Here is an 18,803-nt window from a genome sequence, read left to right on the forward strand (position 1 = left end):
AGGCGGTACTGGCAACGGCCACGCTCAAAATGGTGCATCTCATGTGCCACCCGCACAAGAACCAGTCCAGGGGCACTGGCAACGATCTTACATACATACACACACACACACACACACACAGGGTGCGATGGGTAAATCTTTGCCATTTTATATTTTTAATTTCATGCATGTGCATTGTTCTTGATTTTGTCAACTACACAGTATAGTAGGGTCAGCTGGGCACCATCTGTGAGAAAAACAGCACCATGACACAGTCAGTTTATTTACTGCACCCTGTATATATACGAGAGAGAGAGAGGTGTGCTAATGGTATAAAATGGCATTGCATAATAGGCCAGTTCCCCAACCTATAAACAATTACAACATCTAACAAATATGAAAATCTTCTCTGTTTGTAGCATGGTGCGTAGTGACGACAGTGATGAAGAAGTACAGTTTATTATGGAAGAGAAACCACATGACAGTAAGTTCAATTTCTACTGGTTGTTGTTTTTTTTTATATCTCGTTTTATTTTGCTTCCATTTTAATCCTTTCTTGACATTAAGTATCATCAGCAGTAGTGGCATTCAACATCCGTGTCCATGGAACATGCGTGTTGAATGTGCTGAATGTGTTTTGGCAAGGATCCAATGGGTCTAAGGACTGCATCATGCTTTAGTGTCTGCTTTGGTTTCAATAGCTGGATGGGCCTCCTTCATGTCAATATCTTTATAGTGTGTCCTGTGTGCTTTTTTCATACAACTTTGCTTGCTCATAACACTGTGTAATACGATTTTTGTCCTTGGGTAGCAACTATTATTTCCTATTTGCTGACCCCTAGAAAGTATGAAAAATTACTAATATCTCCTTCGAATTTTTACTTTTGTTACATTTATTCAAACCCCAAAGAATCCTTCTCAGCACATGGCTATCATGCTCCCCCACTTCTCCTGCTAATGTTCAGAGATGCACATATTGTCAGCCACTGAGGGACATGCTCAAGCAAATCTGTGATATTGAGCAGAATATTTGCTATAACGATATTTCTGCTTCAGCAACTCAGTACTGAATGTGTCTGAAATGTAATGGAAAATAGGTCAATTTCAAAACATTGATGCCCAGGTGACAAAAGCAAAGTTTGAAGGGAATAGTAGGGATTTCCATTGATTTCTAGAAGCAAATAGGAAATAATACTTACTAACCAAAAATAAAAATTTTGTTACATAATGTAATGGCTCTAGAATTGCCAGTTATTCACTTTCCTCACAGTGAAGAATATGGTTCCAAGATTGGACTCATTCACTATTTGCCACTGCCCTCTGCTTCATTCTCCTGTAGCTGTATCAACTCACTCACTCATCATCGTATAACTTAACTAGGAATCTATAATTCAATTAGTGCTAAATTTTCTGATATTCTCTTCAAAAAATTCTGCTATTTCTATTTTCAGCTTCACAGTTGACGGACAAGACTGACGAAGAGAAAGAAATGTTTCGAGTGATGGGATTTTTACAGTTTGATACAACCAAAGTAAGTTTAACTTGCTATTGTTGAAGAATTTGAATATCCATAGTCTAAAAATCTAACAATATAACACCATGTAAAAAGCACAATGCTGGCGCCACACACACAAGATGGCTGTTTAGCCTTTTTATATTTATTATAAAATAAAACTCGTAAATTCAGGGTCTGGGTCTACTATATATTATGTGTGTGATGGGGCTATCTATGTATGGTAATGAATGTAATGTCACATTGATAAGGAAACGGTGTACTCAATTTTAGAGATATTGTGTCTTCATAGCAGCAAGTAACATGTGTTAATGAATGAAATGAGATAATTAAGATATGCTGCTTTCTTGTGTATCATGTATTATCTCCAAGATAATGTATTCACATCAGATTTTCTCAAATTAATTGATTTTTAGTTTTATTATTATCTCTTAAAAATTTATCACTTATTAATTTATTCATTTTCTCTAGGAAAAACCAGTAAATAAGAAACCAATATATGTAGCAAATATTGTCCACAAAAGAAAATACAGGTGCGTAAATTTTTATTCTTTTGCTCTTGAGGTTTTAGATGTAGGAGTGGGGGCGGGGACATCTGAAATTTAATTGATTTTTAATGAAGCTGAGTATCTTCTATAAGTTTTTCAAGGTATGACAATGTGGTAAGAAGTTTTCTTCCAAACCATATGGTTCCAGGTTCAGTCCCTCTGCATGGCACCTTGGGCAAGTGTTTTCTACTATATCGCCTCAGGCCAACCAAAGCCTTGTGAGTAGATTTGATAGATGGAAAATGAAAGAAGCTTGTTGCATGTATGTATATACATATGTGTGTGGTGTGTTTGTATTTGTGTTAGTCCTTCACCACTGCTGGACAACTGGTATTGATGTGTTTACACCCTTGTAACTTAGTAGTTCAGCAAAAGATATTGATAGAACAAGTACCAGGCTTAAAAAATAAAATATACTGGGGTTGGTTCATTCAACTGAAATTCTTCAAGGCGGGACCCCAGCATGGCCACCATCTAGAAACTGAATCAAGTAAAAAATGAAAGATAAAAAAAAATAAAAGGCGTGAAAGAGATATAGGAGATGGTCAAATAGGTGCAGCATGGCTAAGGTGTTGAAAAGTTCGCTTCACAATCACGAAATCCCAGGTTCAATCCCACTTCATAACATCTTGAGCAAATATCATTTTCTATAGCCTTAGGTCAACCAATACCTTGTAATGAAATTAGGTAGGCGGAAATTTTGTAAAAGCCCATACAGCTTTTATAAAAATTGTACCTATAATTCAAAAGGTTCGGCCGTTTCACACGCTTAATGTCACGTTGATTTCTGCCTGAAAATTACATATAAAATATACGTCTGTGAAATGCTTGGCCACTTACAATGCTAATTGAGGAGCAGACAATCGAGTTGAACAACTGAATCTTCATTGTTGAATAATGCAAATATAAGAGATGTGAAGGAGGCCAGAGGGTAGAAGAGGGCCGTAAAGCTGTATCTGTAATGACAGATATGAGGACACTTGTCTGAACATATATCATAATAATAATGATGCTTCTTCATCCTAGAAATTCAGATGCTATTTAAATTGCTATTGGTGATCATCCTTGGAACAATGAAAGGTAAAGTCTATTACTTTGATGTTTAACATGTCCAGGTGAATTCTGATCAAATAAAACTATGTTGACAGGCATTCCATCCATGATGTTCTCATCCTTTGTAGGTGGGAGCACATGGAATTATATTATCTCATGTATTCATTCTTGTCCCAAGACAAGTAATAATCTTCTCTTCTATCTAGCAATGATGTGTATATACATATTTCATTTTCATATAGGCAATGATGTATATAACAATTTCTTCTTCTCTTCTGTCCAGGCAATACATGAACAGACGAGGCGGATTTAACAGACCTTTAGACTTTATTGCTTAATTGTGTGTTTGCTTCACTGTGGAATCCTGTTCTATCAAATCATAGAACATCAGTGACCTACCAGAATACCAGTGAGCTACATCAAAAAAATACCATCTCCATGAGTCTAACTTAATTGACACCTCATCTCCATAATGTGCATATGTATTTTTGTTCATAAAATTACCTTTTCTACACTTCTTTTTCTCTTCTTAAATCCACTCCTTCAATGTTTCATTTTTTAAAGTTTAATATTATATCTTAAATAAAATTACTTAGGAGTTTAATGATATGCTTCTTTCTGGAGTATTTATTTAATTATCTTCAAGATGAGTTTTCAAATTAAATCTGCCAATCTGCGTATCTCACTGTGTTTGTAAAATTAATAAAAGTTTCATCGAAAGGAAATCTAATCCCACACAGAAGCATTTGCCAGAAAACAGTTAAGAGGTTCACTTTCAAGCTGTAAAAACCATACCAAAACAAACCTCAGTGGTGCTAGGAGCCAGTTCCTGTCAAACCATCTAACCCATGCCAGCATGAAAAACAGACGTTAACAATGTGTCTATGTATCTAGATATCAACTTTTCTTTCGATGTGATAAACAAACCCCATCACCACTCACTCTCTCTTCCTCTTTGAAACATCTAAAAACACAAAACCAATGCTGTCACTACTCACTGTCTCTTTCACTCTCTCTCTCTCTCTCTCTTCTCTTTTGCTTTGTCACTCACTTCTTCATCCGTTGAAGTAAGTGTGACACATGACAGGGACATACAAAAAGAAGTTGGCATATTTAATATTATTGATCACTTATCTACATTGAAGAAAGGTCACAGCTCTGGTGATATGGACATACAATTAGAATGGCAGAGGAAGAATTGCAAGACAGGTCCCTTCCAGCCAAACTGACACACACCTAAGGGTTGACCAAGAACAAGATGGCTGGACAGTCTTATGACAGTTGCTTCTGACAGGAGGCGCCTGTGGAGTCAACTCCCATGACCCTTCAAGGAATCAGGGATAGAGTAAAATGGATGGATTGTCTTATATTTTTACGTATGGACCCCTTTGATTGCTGACTTATTCTGGTGGACCCCTCCCATAGCTATTTAATGTTTAAATAACTAGTTTTAAAGAAACTTTCAAAATATCCTTTTTCACATTAACTTGTGTGGGTTAAACCATGAAAAATGTTAGAGAAAGAAACCTAGTTGTTTCTTGCAAAACCTACAACATACATCTAAAGCAAAATCTTATCCTTAATTTACTATTTTGTTGCATGGGACCCCCCACCCCACCCCACAAAGAAAAAAATTTGTGGACCCTGCTTGGGAACTGCTGATCTATATTCTCAAAGAAACCAAAAGAATAATAAGCAAACATAATTGAGGAAATAATTTAATTCAATTTAGCATATTTAAAATACAAAACCTCCACCACAACTTGAGGTCTCTCCTGTGAGTATTAATATGGGAATTAGCTGAGAAAGCTCAACTTTCCCATTATTTCAAGTAAAAGGGAAGAAATGTCTCTTAAAAAGTTGTCACTTATGTGAATCAAAGTTTATTTAAATGAGAGGGGGGGGGTATAAAAAGAAATGGCGAAAGTTTATGATTGGCAGTGATGGAGTGAAGTGGAGTGGATCACAATCATGATTAAAAGGCAAGAATTTCATTTCAAATGAAAACGTATCAAATCTAAGTAAATATTAGACAAATGTTTATATATACAAATTTATTTTAAATATTCTTGTATTTAAAACCCGTTTCTAATATTCAAATTATGATTTAAACATAAAATAACAATACAATGCAGTATTCCTGCTGATGGAATTCACTAAAAAAATGATATTCTGGAATCAAATTGAGTGTAAATGTTATGGTTTGTACATGCAAGTTTTATTTGATCCCCCATCCCGCTCAGATTATTAGCATTTTTCAATTTGTTCTAAAGACCATTGATGACGAAAGAAGAAAAAAAACTTATTGCAGTGTTCACAGAAATAAATGTATAAGTTGCTTTGGTTTTACTGGTTTACGGCACACAGGACATTTATAGTTTAAAGTGGGACATTTTGCCAGACACATTTCACAAAATATATGACCACATAATGTGGCTCTAAATTTTATATTTTTACTCCGGATCTGCAACATCAACAAAAACAAAACATTCATTAAATAAAAAGGAAGAGACATTAAAAAAACAACAAAAAAACTATGTAGATAAAACAATCTCTGCTGTTATTAATAAAGTGTAGAAAGAAGATAAGTTTCTTATGAAGTTTGAAATCTAGCTTTAAATCCCTAACATTCTTAATCTTTAAAGTTAACATGGGAACAGGAAAAAAAAAAAAAATATTAAAAGATCAACACTTACTAAGAATGCCAAACCACAGCAATCTGTCGAAATTTCAGGGAGACAACACAGACTTGTCCTACCATACACCTAACTTACTTTTTAGGGCCAGGAAATACTTCAGTTACTAACCTTTATGTGAAATACTAACGTTTCCTCCAGCAAGCTGGACTGGCACAGTCACAAGACAGCTGTTCCAACTTAGTAAACACATAACAGCCACCTCCCTCTCCGTGATTCATCTCTTGGCCCCACAGACACTAACTCCATCAATCTCTCAAGACTGGGACAACATAGACAATACCCTTCATCTTAGTTAATATTTCCTTAATTACTATGGCTTCTGTCATGCATCATAAGGTCTAGAAATGGAAAGTGGCAGGGTTAGTCACTTAAATTGACCTTAGTACTTGTACCTGGTACTTTGATTTATTGAACCCACCAGGTGGATGAAAGGCAGTTATCACAGTGGGTGTTTAAACTTAGAACAGGGTCTATAGCTCAGAGAATCTCTCCAGATCAAGCAGAGAGGTCACAGATCTGGTCCTATGGACATGTGATTAGAATGTTGCAGGAAAGAATTAAAAGACAGATTCTTCAAGCTGAGCCAAATGGCAGGAAGACCTAAAAGGTAGACCAAGATTGAGATGGTTGGATAATATCCATAGCCTCGGTTGGTCACCCTTGAGAATCCAGCCAGAAAGTCTAATGATGGTTGTGTCTGAGAGGACCCTGTGAGGGCTCTACCTCCATGATCCTCCTAGGAATAGTAGGCAGAGGAGATGGCTGGAGGACAGAGTGCTCAAGGCTAACAATTCAACTAATTTACTGTCCTAAAAGTATAATGAAAATAATAATTACATTTTCAAATGTCTCCAAACACAATGGACAGATCTGAGATGCTGGGGATGTTCTGTGTGATCTACAAATAAAGACAAAATGGAAAATTCTGGAATCATTTATGATTTGAAAACTACAAAGGCAAAATTTGCACCTGAAACTAATATGATATAAAATTATTTATTTGAAAGATTTCTGGTTTGTAAGCTCTATTCATAGCTATGTCTTTTTCAGCAGGCTCAATCTAACTACCAGATATAATTAGCAGGATTAGATAAAACTCAAAAGGAAGGGCTATTGTAGACTTGGAGCAAGAAGCCTCACACTCCAGTTTTGGCCCTGGTTTTCGTTTACAGGGAACATTTAATAGCAGATGTGCAACATTCTTTACTGCACACTCAACCACATGCTACATGGGGAAATGAGCAAGACATACAAATGGGTATCTTCTTCACCATGAATAACCACGTATCTTTGTTGTTTGTCAATAAGGATTCAGCTGTTCAACTGAATTACTTTCTGAATTAATATGTACATAGCCGAGCATTCTACAGACATGAGTACCCTTAAAGTAATTCACAGATAAAATCAGTTGGACATATTTTGTATTACAAGTACAATCTTACATATTACAAGTTCAGGCTTACACACAGTTTCCATCTACCCGATCTTACTTCCAAGATATGGGCCAACAAGAGGCTTTAGGAAATGACATCTGCCCAAAATGCCACACAGTAATATCCAACCTGAGACTTTGTGGTCACGAAACTTAACCATTTGCCCATTCTGTACCTTCTTCATTAAAATAGATTAGAAAAAAACAAAAGGCAGATATTTTTGAAAACCTACTCTGATTCAGTTTCTGATGTAGACGGCACATTTTTTCTAAATGAACGGCTCTGTAAAAATAGAATTTAGAAAAGAAAAATTAGAATTCAATAAAAATATTGAAGTATTTGTTTTCTATTATAGTGAATTGTGTGAAAAAATAATTGAGAAAAATTTGTTAATTTACACCAATGATTCTCATTTTTCTAAATTAAACACAGATCTATGTTCCATCATCATTTAATGTCCACTTTTCCATGCTAGTATGGGTCTGATGGAATTTGTTGAGGCAGATTTTCTACAGCCAGATGCTGTAAGTAAGGTAATATCTCCCATGATCAAACATGTTATAACAGAAGACTGAAAACAAAGGACACCAGTTGCAGGATGATGACTTTCATTTACAATGAAGTCAAGGCAAGGAGACGGTAACACACGCACATCATATGATGGGCTTCTTTCAGTTTCCATCTACCAAATCCACTCACAAGGCTTCCAAGGTTATAGAAAAAAACATTTGCCCAAGGTGCTAATGTTGGGACTGGGAAGCAAACATCTTACACACAGCAACACCTACTCCAAAGATTGAAAATTTTTCCTAAGCAAATATTTCTACATATGAGGGTCAGCTGAAAAGTTTATAGGCTGACCAAGATCCCTTCATGAAATGTGACCAAATGATGTTCATTTTTCAACATAGTTCCCTTTGTGATCCACACACTTCTTTCATCCATGTTGCAGTGCTTAGATCCCATTGGTGAACAAGTTTTCATCCTGCTGGTCCAAAATGCCATCGACAGCAGATCTGACATCATCATCATCACTGTGATACTGGTTCCCAGCCAAATGGTTTTTCACGTTGGGGAAACAGATGATAGCCAGACAGAGCCAAATCCCTAAAATAAGGAGGATGATCAACCAGTTCAAAGACACAGCAGCCATTGAAAGCAAGAACTTGTATGCTGGAGCGTTATCCTGATGAAACAAGATCCCTCTCATCAGTTTACCTGAGTGATTGTTGCTCTTGACAACCTCCTGTAACTGCCTCATCCTGTTGGCATAGTAACCTCCATTGATGGTGTAACCCTTTTGAAGGTAGTCAATAGACACAAAGCCTTTTGCATCCCAAAAAACTGAGGCCATCACCTTCCTTGCAGATGAAATAACCTTGGTTGTTTCCACTGCTTCAATTGTCTCAGTCTATGGCTCGAAGTGATGACGCCAACACTCATCGTGACTTATGAAATGTTCAAGGAAACCAGCTGGAAACTTTGCCTTAATGTCAGATCTTCCCATGATCACATCACAAGAAAATTAATAACTAATTTATACTTCTACAATACACAAAATATTGTAACAATTTGTTTTACACAATTCTTAATATTTAATAATAAAAAATAAGATTTTTAAAACATCAAAAGGATAGGGGGGGGGGGTATCCAAGAAAAATAGGAATGAAAGGGGCTCAAAGGTAAAAAGTGGACGAGATTCACTGAATTGATTAATAAAAATTCATTTACCAACACATTACAGATGTGAGTAATGTTTTAGCTTTTGGTATTTGCAACACACACAGACACACACACTACTTTCAACTTGACTCCCAGAATATTCACACAGAAATTACATGTTAGTACCATGGCAGAGTAACAGACAAAACTAATATGGAAAACATTTTATGGTAATATGCCATTTTTGTGTTGTTTTTTTATAATTGTCAATAATGTTTGGTGGAAACACAGTAGATAAAAAATAAAATAATTGATTAACCTCGATTATGGGTTCATCAGGAATCAATATAGGATCTGGAAAAGAGGAAAAAAAAAAGAAAATTTTAAAACAATATATATTTCACATCCCTCTCCCTCTCCCCCTCCCCCTCTCTCTCATTCTTTTACTGGTTTCATAATTTGACTGCAGTCGTGCTGGAGCGCTGCCTGAGTTAATTGACCCCAGGACTTTTTCTTTGTAAGCCTAGAACTTATTCTAACGGTCTTTTTTGCCGAGCTGCTAAGTTACGGGAACATAAACACACCGGCATTGGTTGTCAAGAGATGTTGGGGGGGACAAACACACACATATATATATGATGGGCTTCTTTCAGTTACCATCTACCAAATCCACTGAGAAGGCTTTGGTTGGCCCGAGGCTATAGTAGAAGACAGTTGCCCAAAGTGCCGTGCAGTGAGACAGAACCCGGAACCATGTGGTTTGGTAAGCAAGCTACTTACCACACAGCCACTCCTGCACCTATATATATATATATATATATATTTGAGACTAATATATATATTTTATGATTATATATACATACACAAGATACATATGTTTTGAGAATGATGTGTATCTGCATGAAACTTATGTCTGTTGAAGCATAGAATGGTGCAAACCATAATTTTGTTTCAGAGAATTTGTAGGTACATTACAAATGTTATACACATTTTCATTTTAAACCAATGCTGTTTCTAGTGTGTGGAGAGAGAGAAAGAGAGAGAGAGAGAGAGAGATATGTTAAATAATGATAACCAAAGTTGCTCCAAAAGAGCAAAAGGAAAAAGAAAAAAAAAGATATGCAAAAGTCAGAAATGGCAAAAACTGGAAAATATTTGATGTTGAATGAAAACATTAAAATGTCATTAAAATATAAACAATCCAATTTGATAGTTAAAGAAGTTTTCTTACCACTTGCTGAATTGCCAATATTCTGAAAGGAAATAAATAAATAAATACAAATAAGCACAAAAGAAATTAGCCAAAGTTAATTTAGAACTTTATTACCACATAAACACTTCAAATAGTTGTTGGTTTTCTTTCTAGTTTAATCCTTTTGATATCAACCAGACTGAGATCAGTCCTGGCTCTATGATATATGCTTTGTGTTTTAAAGTTATCTAATTCAAAACCTTCCCCTAAAATTTGATGGATTGTAAATTGAAAGCCAAATGTCTTGTTACAAGGACAGACCAATGACAGCAGATAATTCCCCAATACCCTCCCAGTTGGTTGTTCACTGCCCTTTCGAATCAACTGTTTATGGCCATCAGTAGAAAAATAGATACCAAGAACTCTTTAGTCTTGTGAGTTAGATGATTTCCTCAGTGATGCTGGTGCCATGAAAATAACCAAAAAATGTACCCAATCCACTCAGTCATAGAAAGCTGATTGATAACAATATGACAGAAATCAAAGCTAGATCTGCCATGAAGTCTAGTCTGTTGCACATCATGGCTGCAATGCTAACTTCCAAACAAACCATTGCAAGAGCCTCTATATTATCATTTGATTAGTTAGAAATAGCTAGATATATCAATGACAACCTACTATCTTTTAAATAAGACAACGGTGAACATACTGGATAATGCAGTCTGAGAAAAGCTATGACAGAAAAGACTAGATGGCCACATGTAGAATGCCTCTGATCATAGGAGTCTGATCAATCAAGGCTGACCTGCTTTTCTCTGCCCTATAAAACAGTAGGAGTGAGTTAATGTTTTTATTCTTAAATATGTGCTTATATAACTTCCATAAGTGAGTGTCTCCATCTGCTAGTGATTATACAGGCACCTGAAACAATTAGCAAAAGTGTGGTACAAGCTACCAGGAGAGAAAAGCTTGACAAAAATCAACCTCGTCCTCCACCAACATTGTCATGCAGCAAATGCCATTGACTTTTCTATGCAAGAATTGGTCTACAGAGTCATCAACGTTATCATCTTAAAGGAAGCGTTCAACAAAGAAACTAAATTCTCAGATACAAGATAAAGCCGATGATATATATACGTATATTTTAATTTTCATTGAGTGTAAGGAATAGTGAAATATAAAATGCTTCATTCAAAAAACAAGAATCAGGATTAAAATTTCAACCGCAACTATCCACTCCATCCAAGATATTTCCGAAGATGGACAAAGTATCTTATGGACATTTCAGATTATATGGGTGAATTAAACAAACTTTGTTTACTTACATTACTTTTCAAACGATTTTGTTTCCGTAATCTTTTCGTTCCAGCTGTTCTGTGTGTATATACAGCATCTGAAACAGTATAAACAAGGAAAATTACGAACAAATATTGGTTTCAAATTCTGACACAAGGCCAGCAATTTAGGGGGAGGGGACAAGTCAATTACATAATGAAACAAATAATGAAAGAAAATACACTGAGATGACTTTCTGAAAAAATATAGAAGTGAAGACTTGCAATCGTCTTTTTTAAAAGTGAGGCCCCTTGTCTTTTATTTGTTTCAGTCACTAGATTGCGGCCATGCAATCACAAGGCTTTGGCCAGCCCAAGGTGTCATGCAGTGGGACTGAACCCAGAACCATGTAGTTGGGAAGCAAACTTCTTATTTCTTTATTGACCACAAGGAGCTAAACATAGAGGGGACAAACAAGGACAGACAAAGGGATTAAGTCAATTACATCGATCCCCAATGCGTAACTGGTACTTAATTTATCGACCCCAAAAGGATGAAAGTTCAAATTCTGCCTCGGCGGAATTTGAACTCAGAACGTAACGGCAGACGAAATACCGCTGAGCATTTCGCCCGGCGTGCTAACGATTCTGCCAGCTCTCCGCCTTCTTACCGTGTGGTAAGAAGCAAACTTCTTACCACACGGTCACACCTGCACCTATGTATATAAGTTGTTGTTTTTTTTTAATAAAATAAAATAAAAAGTGAGAATAAAAATGTTTAAAAATTATGAAAAAACAATTTACCTCTTGCAATTCTTCTTGGATTGTCCTGAAATGAGAAATTGTAGAGAAATAAATGTCACCAGCAACATATTGAGTTAAACGAAGATGAACATCACCTACATTAGACTGGAGCAGCTACAATTGATTTCAGTTCTCTCACCTAAATGTAAATAGTCATCTAACCTTAACCCTATAACAAGAACCTGCTAGGCCCCACCCACTTCTTTCATATCTTAACCCTCTCATCTGCTAGCAAAAAGCCCCCAACCCTTGCTTTTCATAGACTCGCAAGCTCACTAGTGTCGGTGGCACAAAAAAAGCACTTAGTACACTTTGTACAAAAAGAACATCTGTATACTTACACATATTGTAATAGGTTCAGCACTGACTACATCAGAAATAAAGCAGCTCATGTCATGAATGTTACCTTCAATAGAAAAAAAAGAGAATATAAAAAAAAGCCTTAATAGATTTATGTGGAGAGGTGAGAGAGACAATGTCACAGTGATGACCTGCATCAACAATTGTCGATGCATGAGAGCGAACATTTGATGGAATTGGTAAGAAGCACTTAGGCCAATGAATTTGTAACTTTTTGCCAGTCTTTTTTCGCTGCTTTCATGGATTCCCATGACTCCATCCAATTTTCATTATTACGGACTTGAATTGGGAGCTTGGGGGTCACAGTGAATCTATCACGAGCTGATCACACAAATATGACCACCACTCCTACGGATGCATTACAGTTGCTCTCTTGACAGAGCTTGGCATCCAAGTGCCGGCATCACTCACTGGCACAAGTGCCTCATAGGTGTCACTCACTGGCACAAGCACCTCATAGGCGTCACTCACTGGCACAGGCGCCTCATAGGGAAGTTGTGGAAGAGGGAGACAAGGAAGACATGGAATGAAGTATTGAAGTCCAATCTCAAGACACTGAATTTTATGAAGAAGATGACAGAGAGGACTGAGATATGTGGTGCATTGCTATATTCGAGAAGACCTGTCCACTGCAACAGAATTGAGATCCGAAAACCAAGGTGCCACATAAAAAGCATTGGTGTGGGTGCTGGTGTCACATAGAAAGTACTCAATACACTTTGTAGAGTGGTCGGCATTAGGAAGGGTATTATTGCCCAGCCTATTCTCTTATTCTAGCAGCTACGCTCTCAGAGCATCCGTCCCTGCTACTGACTTGGTCACCTAGGTAACGGAAGCTAACAACTACTTCAAGTTTTTTCCCTTAGCATGTGATGGAATCAGTTTTCTGTACATCTTCAGTGTTTATTGCCCCAGTGCATCTGCCACACACAAAAACTATCTTCCTAATTAACCATCCTTTGATATTGCTACACCTCTTATGTGTCCATAGCGTACACCAGGTACATCTTATGGAGTTTCTAACTATGCCTTTTCTACAGGTGGAGCAGGGCCATCTACCTGAAGGGGTTTTTGATTTGTCCGCTTCTCACATTTTGATAATTAGCTATTATTAGGAATTGTGTAAAAAAAAAATTTGAAATATTTTATGCACTGTAGAAGTATAACCTGTACTGCACATAAATTTTAGCAACAAAATCTTCTGTGGAACCCCAGGGGCCATATGGACCCTGGTTTGAGATGCACTGATTAAGATATTTTGATAACTAAAGCAGTAAAATTTACCTGCTGTAGGTTGTGACAGGGAATCCTGAAATGAGAAATTGTAAAACATATTTAATGTAAGAAGGAAAACAAACATGAAAAGAATAAAGGAAAATTGAAGATGGTGTCTGTAATTTTATGTCGGTGTGGTTGTGTGGTAAGAAGCTTGCTTCCTAACCACATGGTTCTGAGTGGATTTGGTTGACAAACTGAAAGTAGCCCACCATGTATATATACGTGTATGTGTCTGTCTGTCTGTCTCTGTCCTGCACCACCATTCTACAACCAGTGTTGGTGTGTTTATGTACCTGTAACTTAGCAGTTTGGCAAAAGAAGCCAATACAAAACTAAGAATCCAGTGCAAGTTATTTTTAAATAACAAAAAAAAAAAAAAAAGAAAATTCTATGCAGACATTGTTAAGAAGTTTGCTTCCCAACCACGTTGTTTTAGGATCAGTCCTACTTTGGAGAGGTGTCTTCTAATATAGCCCCAGGCTGACCAAAGCCTTGTGAGTAGATTTAGTAGGCAGAAACTGAAAGAAAAGTGTGTGCGTTAAACTTAAAGGTACAAAAAGGGAAATTTGCATAGAAGAATTTGGTTCAAGATACAAAATAATCTTGAAATGATTGAAGTTGCATATCGTCACACACAACAAAAGCTTCAGTTTACTTACACAGATCATTGTTGAATGATTGGTTGTAGTAGCGGACATCAAAGCATCATCATCGCTTAGATCATAAATATCTGCAATACGCAAAGATGTTATGCAAGAGTAGTTTTTTCATGGAGGACAAGAGACAGAGTTTAAATCTTGAAGCTGAACAGATAAGCAATGCATATTCAAAATGTCCTCCTTTTAAGAGATACTTACATGTAGATTCCATTCTGTTAGCTGTATATCTTGAACCAAAGTTTGGCATTGTATGAAGAACTGCCTAAGTTGATGAGTCAATGGCTCTCTGAATAAGAAGAAAATAACCTTTTGACATACAGATTACTTGGTCAAATTTAATGCTTATTTATTGTTTTAAATTAACCCTGCATTATGCCCCAGCTTTGAGAATTTGGTGATGTAACTTAATTTCTACAATGTCATTGTGGAGTTTGAACAAAAAATATTTAGAATATTTTGGCTAGATATGGTCAGTTTAAATGCTAAAGAGGTAAATAATTCCTGGCATAATGTCACAAACTTCTAAGTGATAAACATAGAATTGATAACTCTTTTCATACAAACTCATCCAAAGCTGCCATTGTTTCTACAATAAAATCTTCTTAGTTTAAAGTGACCTGAATTTAAAAATCTTTTATCAAAATTTCATGTTAATTTGTTGCAAACACCAGCTTAAATTCTTTTTCTTAAAAATTAATTGGAACAAACATAGGAATGTGAGAAGAAAAGGGTTATTCAACCCAACACCTGACTTTGAACTTATTTTAGACAAAACTTGCAAAGAACATTTATTTCTTGCAATGCTATCGCTTATCAGTTTTACATCCCTTTTCCCATGCTTGTATGAGATAGACAGGTCCTCTCCAACACAGCATCCCACCATAACCCTAAAACCCTAAACTTAACCCTAAAACCCTAACCCTGACCCTAGTGAAAATCGTGCGGGTGTTAATCTGAAAAATTACCGTATTGAGTGGTGTTTCTCAAGTTTGTAATACCCGAAACCCACAAATATTCGAAATGAGGGTGATTACATGTGTAAACGGACAGAAATACTACAAAACAAAATTTACCATTATGCTGTGTCTGGGGGGAGAGCTATACTGTCTTAATGCCTTATTATCGAACATACACACACTGGTTCGATTTCCACTCGTTTATTATTTATATTTTGTCTTCCAAAATTTTCGTTGCCTTTTGCAAGAGTCAACATCCATTCTTCTTGGTCATATATAGAGCAATATATTCCTAGAATTTATTATTTTATCTAATTCGAGGAGAGAACAAAGTAAAATCTTCGCAAAAAGAAACCCCCAAACGAACAACAACGCCGAAAAAGGTCCATGCCTGACCACTGCAGGACTTCTTTACAAGAATAATAAGAATTTTAGAAGAAGTAAAAATAATAGATATTGCTAAACAAGGTAAAGGTGGACCGGTAAACACGAAGATTCCTATATTTCTGAGAATGAAGGGAGTTTAAAACGAATGTCCCAAAGAACACAACAAAATAAACGTGTGTATTTTAATCCCAGCTTCAGACTAAAAGCAATTTGTAAATAAATACAAGGATGGTGGACCCACGGAATTCATTATGATCCCTTCCACAAAGACCTGGCAAAGTGAGATAGAAGGTCTTCTTAAAATGCCAATATATAAGTGATAAAGCAACCACGATGTGAATGGAATTATAAACACAAAACTTTTAAGTATTCCAGACATAACATGATCAAACATATTTCACTCGGTGCCAAGAGCTGTTATAAATTTCTCCCTTAAATAAACTAATAAAAAAAGAAATTACTAAACAATTAATTTCCTCTGTCCCTACCTGCTTTGCTCCAGAAAAGTTTCTGACAGAACAAATTATTCTAAGACAATAAAATTAGAAACATATAATTCAAATAGTTAAAACAAATAATTCAATCCAAAGAAATACCAAGACATTTCCAGAACATTACAACTTTTTGTATAATCCATTTGAAAAGAATTCGGCAAACATTCTGCCGAATGAAATATATTTCTAAGTAAATATGATTTATAATAATGAAATATAATACTTACACGACTTTCAAAAGTGTTATTTTTGCTGCAAATGTCCGTTAGAAGTGAAAACAGCTCTAATAATGAACGTTCCCAGAGCGAAAGCCGGTCATGAAGTTCAAGTCCCGCATGAAGTCAGTTCCTTTTATATACCTGGCAAAAATTGTCTGTGTGTGTGTGTCTGTGTCTGTGTGTGTGGGGGGGTGATACAAACAAGAAAAATAGACTCAAAATATGAGTATATTATGATAGTGTGCGCGTGTGAAGTAGAGTGTGTGTTTGAATATGTAAGTGTCTGTATGTTTTTGTATGTATGTGTATGTGTACGTTTCATGTGTGTATACATATGTATGTGTATATGATCAGCAGATGAGATCCAGAGGTTCTCAGTAGAGAAGACATTTTGTAGTGTACAAATGCTTCTTAGATTCTTATCCAGCCAAAATATTCAACTTGTTTTATGTTCAAACCAGCCCGTTCCAGCCTATCACACCTACCCAACAATGTCATTCTAAAAATAACAATCACATCATGAACATTTTGAAGCTACAAGATAATACATGATTAATTCAAAACTAAGTGAATGAATAAACATTACATTTGATAGAATCTGAATGCTAAAGGGTTAGAGAACAACAAGTGACGAGAATATTGTGGTGGTGCTTAGGGGTGGAGGAATTTTCACTGGCATCAATCAATATGACCACCATTGTGGCACAGCTGATGTCTTTTGTTCAAGTGGCAAAAGACTTCCCCAAGTGAAGATTTAAACTCAGTAATTAAGGAATACTAATAATTAAAATATCAGTCAATTGTATTGTTTCCTAATCCCTAGCTATTTACGGAAGGGAGCTGTAACTACCCATAATACCTATTAACAGAAAGATGTACTGAGGGAGCAAGAGTTAAGCCTTTTGTTAGCATATTTCTGTTAAAACACACTGCTTACCATCCCATTTTGCATTCTCTTCTCCTGTATCTTGAGGATATGCCCTGGCACTTCACCATCATCTTTCTCTCACCCTTCTCTCTCTTGCACTTTCACATTTCAGAGGAAAATTTGTGATTTAAAGGAGATCTGGCTGTTGTTTCTAGCACATCCCAAAACCTCCCTCCTCATTTCTTTCTCACTCACACATCTATTGATATTTTTCAATATTTTTCTCCCCATAAACAAATTTCATGGAATGATGATGTCATGCGTAGTCCCCCAACTGAGTGAAGCCATGTTATGTGTGTAAGAAAAGAAAAAAAAACCTATTAAGGTTCAAGAGGGGTGTCCACAATATTTGCTTGTAAATTTTTTACATACAGACTTGAAATTTTGTCAGTGGATGCTTTATATACCACTGGCTTATAGTTATGTAATTTTAGCTGATCTTGCTGAGTAAATTTGATTTTTATGGGCAGGTAAATTTAATTAACAGGTGTAAAAGCAATAACATTATGGATAAATACTAAAACTGAAATTCTTAAAGCATCTTACCTGTTTGATTTGTTACGAAAATTATCCCAGATGGCAACCGACAAAAATCTTGCCACTTTTCAAGATGAAGCACATTAATTTGAATTAATTAAAATACAGGTTTAATCGGTACAAGATTTTATTTTTTCAGTAAATATTTCATACCTCGGTGTAGAATATTTTTTTTCCACAGTTTTTTTTTTCAGGTTCATTCAATGCATCTGACCTCTAAACCCGCCGCAAGCCACTTTTTCTGGGGAAGAAAGGTGAGAGGGGTGATGGGGACTTCAAAGTTTCCCACCAAGGGAGTTTTGTTTTGCGGATCTTTTTTTTCTTTTCCAGGTTATTTTGCATGCTTTCAACAAATGTGACATCGAAATCACGCGTAAATGGTTTCTTTTTCCAGAAAAGGAAAGATTTGGCAGCTATTTCTAGCATGCCCTGCTACCATGTAACAGCTGTTTGCATTCACACTGAAATATTTACCAACTTTTTTCCTTCCATTTATTTTTTTCCCTTTATGGAAGTCAGAATTTTCTCTGTTGACTTCCTCAGTTAATTTTGCTTTTCTCCCAGTTCTGTGCTTTCTGGAAGAAAAGCCCTCACATTATCTCAAAGCTACAAGAATTCACTAACATGATTTGTTTATTCTTTTAAAAGATTTCACAGAGGAATTAGATACAATGGCTTTTGGCCAGTTTAAACACTAAAGTGCAAGAACTATAAAATCAGCTTTTTTGGCCTTTTAAATGTTCACCGGTTTATATGAAATTGTTAGGTTAACAGACTTGAGTTAATGGAAGCTAAATGTAACTGAATTTCAACTATATATACATATATA

General features: G+C 36.0%; 2 protein-coding genes across 4 annotated transcripts in view; one reads left to right on the forward strand and one right to left on the reverse strand.

The window, feature by feature from the left end:
- LOC106877118 (U4/U6.U5 small nuclear ribonucleoprotein 27 kDa protein) overlaps positions 1-3,700 on the forward strand; it is an 8,615-nt gene extending 4,915 nt beyond the window's left edge. For both annotated transcript variants that reach the window (XM_014925913.2, XM_014925912.2), the window contains 4 exons: positions 399-463; positions 1,431-1,510; positions 1,964-2,025; positions 3,377-3,700. In XM_014925913.2, coding sequence (XP_014781399.1) covers positions 399-463; positions 1,431-1,510; positions 1,964-2,025; positions 3,377-3,431 — 262 coding nt within the window. In that variant the 3' untranslated portion in view covers positions 3,432-3,700. The remainder of the gene's footprint in view (positions 1-398; positions 464-1,430; positions 1,511-1,963; positions 2,026-3,376) is intronic.
- Positions 3,701-4,797: 1,097 nt separating this feature from the next.
- LOC106877128 (E3 ubiquitin-protein ligase RNF4) lies at positions 4,798-18,741 on the reverse strand. Of its 2 annotated transcripts, none has more exons than XM_052975718.1 (12): positions 17,984-18,741; positions 14,653-14,740; positions 14,455-14,525; positions 13,802-13,826; positions 12,499-12,563; positions 12,158-12,182; positions 11,405-11,472; positions 10,119-10,140; positions 9,207-9,241; positions 7,458-7,507; positions 6,630-6,690; positions 4,798-5,557 (listed from the first exon to the last, which is right to left on the reverse strand). In XM_052975718.1, exons 2-12 carry the CDS (start codon positions 14,699-14,701, stop codon positions 5,408-5,410), a joined length of 621 nt encoding a protein of 206 aa, XP_052831678.1. In that variant the 5' UTR covers positions 14,702-14,740; positions 17,984-18,741; the 3' UTR covers positions 4,798-5,407. The 2 variants fall into 2 exon arrangements, with proteins under 2 accessions (XP_052831678.1, XP_014781410.1); XM_014925924.2 differs by lacking the exon at positions 17,984-18,741 and adding an exon at positions 16,519-16,909.
- Positions 18,742-18,803: the final 62 nt, after the last annotated feature.

The sequence above is a fragment of the Octopus bimaculoides genome, chromosome 22 (genome assembly GCF_001194135.2).
Source record: "Octopus bimaculoides isolate UCB-OBI-ISO-001 chromosome 22, ASM119413v2, whole genome shotgun sequence".
Taxonomy (NCBI): domain Eukaryota; kingdom Metazoa; phylum Mollusca; class Cephalopoda; order Octopoda; family Octopodidae; genus Octopus; species Octopus bimaculoides.